Source organism: Hippocampus comes, unplaced genomic scaffold, assembly GCF_001891065.2.
Source record: "Hippocampus comes isolate QL1 unplaced genomic scaffold, H_comes_QL1_v1.1 scaffold337, whole genome shotgun sequence".
Taxonomy (NCBI): Eukaryota; Metazoa; Chordata; class Actinopteri; order Syngnathiformes; family Syngnathidae; genus Hippocampus; species Hippocampus comes.
The window spans coordinates 230,961-239,936 of NW_017805929.1; the positions used below are offsets into that span (position 1 = coordinate 230,961).

General features: G+C 40.3%; 2 protein-coding genes across 4 annotated transcripts; both read left to right on the forward strand.

Moving 5' to 3' along the window:
- The first annotated feature begins 1,008 nt into the window (after positions 1 to 1,008).
- fam133b (family with sequence similarity 133 member B) lies at positions 1,009 to 5,149 on the forward strand. 2 transcript variants are annotated; one of them, XM_019889710.1, is made up of 11 exons: positions 1,009 to 1,179; positions 1,997 to 2,094; positions 2,219 to 2,297; positions 2,430 to 2,549; positions 2,629 to 2,658; positions 2,769 to 2,843; positions 3,301 to 3,399; positions 3,545 to 3,586; positions 3,670 to 3,741; positions 4,380 to 4,430; positions 4,525 to 5,149. In XM_019889710.1, exons 1-11 carry the CDS (start codon positions 1,156 to 1,158, stop codon positions 4,618 to 4,620), a joined length of 786 nt encoding a protein of 261 aa, XP_019745269.1. In that variant the 5' UTR covers positions 1,009 to 1,155; the 3' UTR covers positions 4,621 to 5,149. The 2 variants fall into 2 exon arrangements, with proteins under 2 accessions (XP_019745269.1, XP_019745270.1); XM_019889711.1 differs by having other exon boundaries at positions 1,010 to 1,179; positions 3,548 to 3,586.
- A 364-nt stretch (positions 5,150 to 5,513) lies between these two features.
- On the forward strand, positions 5,514 to 7,629 carry LOC109527673 (granulins-like). Of its 2 annotated transcripts, none has more exons than XM_019889713.1 (5): positions 5,514 to 5,737; positions 5,848 to 5,998; positions 6,070 to 6,252; positions 6,827 to 6,973; positions 7,390 to 7,629. In XM_019889713.1, the coding sequence occupies exons 2-5, from the start codon at positions 5,861 to 5,863 to the stop codon at positions 7,525 to 7,527; spliced, it is 606 nt and encodes a 201-aa protein (XP_019745272.1). In that variant the 5' UTR covers positions 5,514 to 5,737; positions 5,848 to 5,860; the 3' UTR covers positions 7,528 to 7,629. The 2 variants fall into 2 exon arrangements, with proteins under 2 accessions (XP_019745272.1, XP_019745273.1); XM_019889714.1 differs by having other exon boundaries at positions 5,861 to 5,998.
- Positions 7,630 to 8,976: the final 1,347 nt, after the last annotated feature.

The window sequence follows — 8,976 nt, forward strand, 5'->3', positions numbered from 1 at the left end:
AAGAAATGGGGTAGAATAAATGAGGTCTGGGTGTCATTTGGAAGTTTTACCAAAAGCAGAGTCGAAAGATGACACAGCAGCGTTAAAGGAAACGAGAGTTGCAAAAAGCTACAAATTGGCATGTCCGACACCTACAAAAAAGAGGGGGTGGGGGGTTGTTGGTTACATGTAGTTGTTGCTCAATGCGGAATGTGTGCAAGACTGCTACATAATCTGTGTCTGCATTTCCATCGATAATGATAATTTTGATCCCATCACTATCAGTTGTTCATTTAAATTTTCTCCTGCGTTTTTGCTTTGCAGTGATTAAAAAAAACAAAAAACTACAAGCTAGCTTTTTCCGGTATTTGTGCGTTACTTGAGTGTTTTTCTGTTGGCTTTTACTTTGACCTCTGACATTTGAAAACAGACATTTATACTCTCTACTTAACTATTCTTTTTCCATGCTCCACTGATGATGACACAATGTGAAAAAATTAGGTTAACTTGACCACAGTTGAGATTTTGAGGTCATATCAGGTGGGAAAAGAAGACAGCAGTGACATGGAGGAAGGGAAACTAGGGAACACTGGTGATGACTGCGACTGATTTAGAGACGCAAGATATTCCCTATCCATTGCTCTTTTTAAAATAATTGTTTTTGTTTCAAGTATGGTTTGCGGTGAGAAGGTTGTCATGTGGCAAAAACCAACATCTTTGAGTCAAATCTTTTAAAAAAATAGAAGTAGGGTGAGTTTGTTTCAGTTATTGCCTGATTTATCTTTTTTCTTTTTTTTGTTACTAAATGATGTTTTTCTTAGTCTGAGCATGATGTAAGTTCATAAAACAGAGACAGTCATAACGAAGTGTTAAGTTTTCCCCATTGTACTAATGACATTTAAAAAGTGTGGGTGGGTATTTTCACTTTTGTATTTCAGTATTTTTTCTTTTTACTTTTTTTGTCGAGTTGATCAAGCCACGTGCAATCTAAAGATGAACAGATGGTGGCAGCAACGCTTCACAGACCAACTTGGCCCGACTCATTTCTCATCACAGAAGGAGACGAAGCGCCTAGCAAGAAAACCCGTTTTGATGTAGCCGCTTACCAATAACCAGGAAAAAAAACACTAATGTTCATGCATTTTGCTAGATCCCCCCACTATTGATTAAGCCAAAATGGGCAAGAGAGACAATCGAGTGGTGAGTTACTGTGTTATGTTTTTGTGTAAACCCGCTAAATTAGCTTGCGACCAGCCCAGCTCAGCACAACAGAGCCCGTACTAATGCTCGCTAATGATACGCCTAGCCTATTGTCAATTTAACCGTGAGGCAGCATCCCCCATTTCTGTGAAACTATTTACTTTGGTATTATTAATTCCACGCCGTGGCCGTGAACGAAAAATATGTACGTTGCGTGTGGGTGCTCGAGCACTGTCGCGCGTAGCGGCAGAGGATTCCCAACGTTAGCTCACTATTTTGTATAGTGTGCTGCGCCGTTTAGCCCTGTAAAGCCAGCACGACTGCAATGTCGTTCCATGTCATCATGCTGCGGCTACGATCAATATCAATATTTAACAGGAGTGTCCATTAAAGGGGGAGGGGGCACGGCGTTAGGATCATGTCGATATTTGTTTATTTGTACTCTTGATGGAATGTTTCTGTTGACAATGCTCCTGTCATGATTGCGCAGGGGTCCTCGACTTAGGCGGTCTGAGGTTACGAACAACGCGCATCAAAATGTGCTTGGCGGCGTTAGAAAATAGTGTCACGTGGCACTGAAGCGCACGCTCAAATACCGCCAAACTTGGTTTTTCATTAGGTTTTAAATTTATAGGCAAGAACACTGTTTAAACCAAATAATTACACGAATTATTACATTACTATTGTAATCTTAATAATTTTTCATGTGTCAATATTTCTCCTGTAAAATCTTAAATTTAGGGTAAGGTAACACAAGTAAGTATCTTATCTATTTTTTCCAGGGGATTTGTTCAATATGTGTTGTTTGACATTCCAGGCCTATGTAAATCCAATTGCTGCTGCAAGATCCAGGGGGCCGGTACAGAACTCAGGACCCACCATACAGGATTATTTAGGCAGACCTCGACCAACATGGTGCGTATAGGATAAAAACTCTGGCTCGTAAATTATACAGTGGAACAGATTATTTGTTTGAAATAACTTGCATGTGTATTACAACTGATGTACTTAATTAAATCATTCGCTGTGTCTTCATCAGGGAAGAGATAAAGGAGCAGCTGGAGAAGAAGAAAAAAGGCTCACGAGCCTTGGCTGACTTTGAGGACAAAATGAATGAGGTGTGAAAACTAGCTTTGCTCTCATTCAACAACACAATCTGTGGTTTATTTTCATGAAAATCAGCATCTTGAATTTTAGGTGTACCTTATTTTGTCTTATGGACTCTTGGTGAATTTTTTTCTCGGTAACAGAGATGGAAGAAAGAGTTGGCAAAGAACCGAGAAAAGCTGTTAGGCGCAAGTGAAAAGGACAAAGAAAAAGACAAAAAGACAGGAGAGCGAGAAAGAGAGGAGAAGAAAGATAAGAAGGAGGTGCAGTATACACCCATAAGAAAATTACGTTGCTTAAATAGCCTTAATATCTCATGTTGCCTTTTTAATCTGTGTGCAGAAAAGGGAGAAGAAGAAGAAATCCAGTAGGGTGAGGGGAGACCTCTAGTTTTCACTGTACCTCTTGCTGTTATAGTTAGTCAACTCAATACAAGTTCCCTCAAATCTAATGAACCCCGCTTTTATTGTGTTCTGCTCAAGCATTCTTCATCTTCTTCCTCCTCCTCATCGAGTTCTGATTCCTCCAGCAGCTCCTCCTCAGAATCTGAAGACGAGGTAAGTCACGGACGGCCATGGGCTTTTAAACTGATGAATGGCGCTAAAAGGAAATATCGTACACCGAGCTGAATAATGCCTCAAAAGTACTGATTACTATCCAGCTCCATATCAAAGTGCACTGTGACTCATGACCATCGCTGAGGACTGGATGCAGCAATCTTTGCCTGTAGGGGGCAGTCACTGTGCATATTTACATATACAGTTAAGCCCAGAATTGTTCATATATACACAGATTTTCAAATTCAAGTCTGTCATTGTGAAATAAATGATGGAATAACACCAGTGGCAGTTTCTGGTATGCGCAACATGTGTGGTTGGAGAGGGTGGCTTTTCTCGAGAATGGTTTTTATCTAATGAACGCGTGACGTTGTTTATTTGAAATGGGGCATGTCAATAGTGATCTGGGAACACTGTTGAACCTCATCTGAACTTCTGTGCGTTTGTTTGTCTTCAGCCCGAAAAGAAGACCGTGAAGAAAAAGCGGAAAAGAAAGAGGTCGTCGGCCAGAAGAGCATCAGATGACTCGGATGCAGACTCAGATGCCGAAAGAAAGGTCTTTTTTTTTTTCCCTTGTTCTTTGTTTTGTGCAACAACACAACAATGACTTATTCATTTGAGATTGAATGACTGTAATGTTGTTTTTTTTTTTTTTTTTGTCAACATCCCTAATTCACCCCCAATGCTCTTTTTGCCTCAAGAAGAAAAAGAAAAGACTCAAGGAAGAAGGCGATAACAATAAGGTGATTTAAAGCTTGTTCAAATGTTAAATGCACCTTTCATTCATTATGAATATGGATTAAGGGACTAAAATATTGTCGCCTAGGATGACAAAAGCCGTCGAAGGAAAATAAAAAGTGAGCCAAAGTCATCTGCCGAGTCGGATGGAGATGAAATGGTAACATAACCCTTGTGTGTTTGTTTTATTTTGCTTTAGCCTTGTTGATTTTTTTTTTAATAGTGTAAAGAATTAAACAGTTTGTGCATCCATAAAATAGAACATATATCCATGTATATGTACGATACGTAGATGTGATGATGAAACTCAAAAGACCATCACAAATTAGCTGCAACAATATTCCTTAGTTTTTTTTTTGCAGAGTATAAAGAATACATGGCTGATAGTATTGTATTGCCCTCTGCATGTGTTACTACCATTTGTGGTCAAATATATCAGGTGAAGGTTTATAATTACACCAATATCGATGGTTACTTCAGTCGCCTTTCTTAAGCTGTTTCGCATTTCGGCTTAGCCTTAAGCTAGCAGACTTTTGTTTGGCGTCAATGTCATTTGGTGCAATGCACAATTTCGAGTTGTTTTTACGTTTAGCGGCACAGTAAACTTCCACTGAGAGTGGCAGTAAACAACTTGAAGCAAAAATCCCTAAGTCGGGGTTTCACTGTCAGACAGCCAAACCCAAAGTACATTTGTCACTCAATTGCGGTCAGAAAGTCCATTCTTGTGAAACATCGTTGATTTTGGCTTCCTTTGTTTCGATGGGTTTTATTTTTCTTTTGTTTCCCTCTTCTTCTCAGGCTGACACCAAGAAGAAAAAGAGAAATAGTGAGGAAAAAGAGAAAATCACAGTAAGAGTACAGTTTCAAAAGTTCCAGTTCCACATTGAAACACAGTTGTTTTTGTTTTAGCTGACATGAAAAAAAAAATGCCTTTTCAACACAGGACAAATCGAAGAAAAAGCGGAAAAAGAAGCACAAGAAGCACAGCGGGAAAAAGAAGAGGAAGTTGGCATCTCCGTCGGACTCTGAGCTGGACTAGCTCTGACGCGACTGTTCCATACATACTCCTGCAGTTTTAGCTTTTTAAATTGTTTTTTTTTTGTTGTTGTTTTTTTGGACCACCAGAAACATCCAGCTCAGATTGCGACAATTGCAGTGCTGTGCTGAGATTGTGAAGCCTTGTTGAATCAGGTGCATCTTCTTTTTTTGAGGTGCTAGTAGATTTCTTGACAGCACTTGCCACCGCCCATTTTACTGAACTTTCCCTCTGAGGAATTATCTGCTTCCTCTTTCGCATGTCGAGCTCAACGCTTAATGTCACGCCAGCCTCATATTGAAGTTGGACCTGTACGATTAATAAAAAAAAAAACGTTGCTGCACAACTGTGCACATGTATGAATTGGGAGTTGATGAATAAAGTCACCTTTTAGCCGTCATTGCGGTTACCCAAGGATGACATTTTGAAGGTTTATCTTCAGTAGCCCAACTACCTCCATCCATCATTTGCTTTGACTGTTACCACGCATGTTTTATTTTCATTATTATTAAATTGCTCCACAGACAACCTACCTGCTAAAAATGTGGGAATTCACTGCAGCACACGTATGATCATTGGTGGTAATTAGATTTTTACCGTTGCCTTTTACGCATACTGTAACCCAGGGAAGCAATATATTTTATAAGCAGTGGAAAACAGCTATTATGAGTTGTGACGGCCAGTCAGAGCCATATTTACCCACCGTATTCTGCTTGTGTAGTTTTGTAGCGATGCGGAATTTGCATTGTTGCGTCAGTGTCATATTCCATCACATGAAGCTAAATGACGTGTGATGTTTTTGCTATTTTAAACCACTGTAAACTGCAATTAACTATCAGATTGTCAAGGCTGAACTATGGCTGTGACCGTCCAGCCATTGGTTAGATTTAGGCAACATGGATGTAAAATCTCAATGCTCAAATCCATTTTCAGAGTTGTGTACTGCATTTGTGGGCAGGGGCTGAGTGTACCGGTAATCTGAAAGTCACATGATGTCGTGGGTGTGATGTAAAAGGTAGTTTCAAGATTCAATGAAAAGAAGTGCGAAGATTTAATCTGAGCAAACAGAAGTCCGCTGATTCTTATTCGGGAAGCTGTTGGGAAACGTTGACAAGCCAAAGTAAGTCAACGCATTTTCTGCTTGTCATCTCTTTTCTCTTGTCACGGAAACGTTGACTAAATCTTCAGATGGGTGTTTCCTCAGTCGTGATTTTAGAATGCCTGTTGTAGTTGTGCGCTCCAGATGTTGAGGCTCAGTGTGTGGCTGGCATTGGGGGCCTTTGTGTCCTGTAACATCCCATGTCCCGACGAAACGGTCTGCTCCGATCACACAACCTGCTGCCAGACTGAGCAGGGGTACAGCTGCTGTGGATACCCCAATGTAAGTTCAAACAGTAATCTCAAGTGTTGTACTCTGGGTTTTTTTATCCTGTATTTCCTGTGATTCTTCAGGCGGTATGCTGCCCCGACTTGTCCCACTGCTGCCCTCAAGGGTTTCGCTGTGACTTGGTTTCCAAGCAGTGTGAGAAAGTCACGGCGTCATGGATGGACTCTCCATTCCTGCTGAAAAAAGCTGCTGGTGGACCTCCCGTCATCCCACTTCAATCATTGTCATACTCCAATATTATTGAAAAGGTGAGTGCTGCTGGCACTTCAGAAATATCACAGGTCAAAAAGTCCAGTTGGGTTTAAAATGATTTTGTTGAAGTCGACATGACTGCACTTTATTTGGCTTCAAGAGGGGAGAAAGTAACGTGATGGCAACAGCGTATACAAAAAAAAAAAACTTCAAGAGGGGAGAAAGTAACGTGATGGCAACGGCGTATACAAAAAAAAAAAGCATGACAAACAAGATAGCATAAAACATCGAAGCTACCAAAGCTAGTCACTGATACTTAAGACAAAAAAAATATATATCTGACATCAAGCAAATGCTCCTTAGCTTTTTAAATAAATGCAGCTCAAGTATTGGTTATCAATCTCCAACTTGGAATTATGGAATGGGTTTAATACACCAAAATTGCGTTGAAATACAAGAACAGTTTGTGGGCAACCAAGCCAGTATAATGCAATTTAACATGTTATGCATCCTTTTATGATCTTATTGCAGACACATGTGCCAATTGAAATACAAGAACAGTTTGTGGGTAACCATAGCCAGCATAATGCAATTTAACATGTTATGCATCCTTTTATGATCTTATTGCAGACACATGTGCCAATTGTGGTAGATGCCAGTGGTAGTGAGCACGAGTTTGGAGTCATTCGCTGCAGTTCAAAGTTCTTTTGCCCACAAGGCACATCTTGCTGCAAAGGACTGTCATCAGAATCTTGGAATTGCTGTCCCTACCCACTGGTATGGATCCGGTATTAACTTTAATTTTGTTCACAAATGGACAGAAAAATAATATGTGGTGTAAGCCGTTCCTGCTGAAGTCAGTAGTGCCTGCTTCAGAGCTCCTTCACCGCTTCCTGGACAAGTGGAGCAACGTTTTTCCCCTTCATCTATTTGCATAGGAAGCAAACATTCAATGCAATCTGCTGTAGCTGAAATAATTCACCGCTTCCTGGACAAGTGGACACAGTGGAGCAACGTTTTTCCCCTACATCTATTTGCATTGGCAGCAAACATTCAATGCAATCTGCTGTAGCTGAAATAAAAGCAGATTGAATTTCAAGATAATTCATAACCTGGCAGCTGATTGTATTTAGGGGAAATAGGTATTTACCAGAATGATTTCGTTCTAAAAACCGACTGCCATTGATTTTCAGGGCCAATGTTGTGCAGATGGTCTGCACTGCTGTGAATATGGATACACATGCAACATCCACCCCTTAGCATGTAGCAGAAGAACCTTCATGAGTCCATCCACAACATGGATTGAGGAACATCCTCAAAATGGCCGGTGACACTTTGTTGTTGTTGACAATTCTCGTTTAGAGTTTACTTTTCAATGTATTACACGTTATCAATTTTAAAAGAATAAAACAAAGCAGTTTCCACAACCTGAATTTCACCTGTTGGGTGGTCATGATGCTGTAGTCAACTGGGTACCTACGAGCTATTTTCATAAACACTTTTTTCATAGTGTTTATTTTTCCATTTCATTTTTCACACGAAATTATTGTAGTATTTTTGTGTAAATTCCCATTGCCGTAAAACTGACACGTCCGTAAAAAGGTGACCTCCGTCGTAAATCGAGTTCCTCTCGCGAGTCACTCATGGAAGGAAATGAACGGAAATGCGACGTCACTTCTGTCATGGACGCCTACGATTTCGTTCAGGGTAAAAAGATGAAATAGCCAAAGGCAGTCGTGACTTAAAATACTGGGCGCAGTTGACAAAACCGTTACCGATTACGACGAACACGCATGCCGCTTTAAGTAAGAAAACAGTCGTCATTCTTCGATTCTAGATCTTAACATCAAAGCCACGAAGTTGCAATTGTGAAAGGTTGGTTCAACCTTACATGTGTGTTCGGAATTGTTTCGAGGCAGCACTGGACATCAATATGTATTTAGGACAATTGCGAAAAGATTTTAATGGCTTGCCCATCACACCACATATGAAATCTGGCTTAGTATCAAGACTGACCTATGAGTGATGGCATGGTCCTATTCGGCACCCTGAATGCAAAATACAAAGTAGAAGCTAGGCTAACTGAGCTTATCTGGTAACCACACTGAACTTTAAATATTCTACTTGTCATTATTAGTATGGTGAAGGATTTTGGAGGACAGGCAGCACAAGCACAAATATTTAAATTCAAGTGGCCGAGGTAAAAGATTTTTTTTAAGGTACAGACTGCAATCCACTTTAAGAACAGAAGTAAAAATGTTGCAGATGTTGCACCTGTTTCCGATACCCGGTACCACCAGCAGTCTTCCGGAATCAAAAATTCACCCTACTTCCTGTTAAAATTGAAGAGGCCCAGCATAGAGAACAACAAAGTCCAGAGGCACGTGGGGGCCGGGATTCTGCTTTAAATTTCCTTTATACGACACTTCAGGCCATCAATTCAACAAAATAGAAGTCCCTTCTTTAGGTTTGCAACCACTTATGTGGAAATGTGGACCAAGAAAAAGAAGCTTTGGAAAAAAACATGTTTTGGGGATGCGAGAGGAAGCCCACGCAAACTCCACACAGAAAGCGGTGCGCTGAGATTCAAAACCTGAACTTCAAACTTGGAGGCAGATGTGCCAACCACTAATAGACCATGCAAAAACATCGTAGGAGCTTTTAATTGATTTAATTTATGCACACCTTTGTCTTGTCTGATCGTGTATACAGCAGTTTTATATGTTTGAAAAAATAAAACAAACTACAGGTCACAATCCAGTAATCCAACTGTGATCACA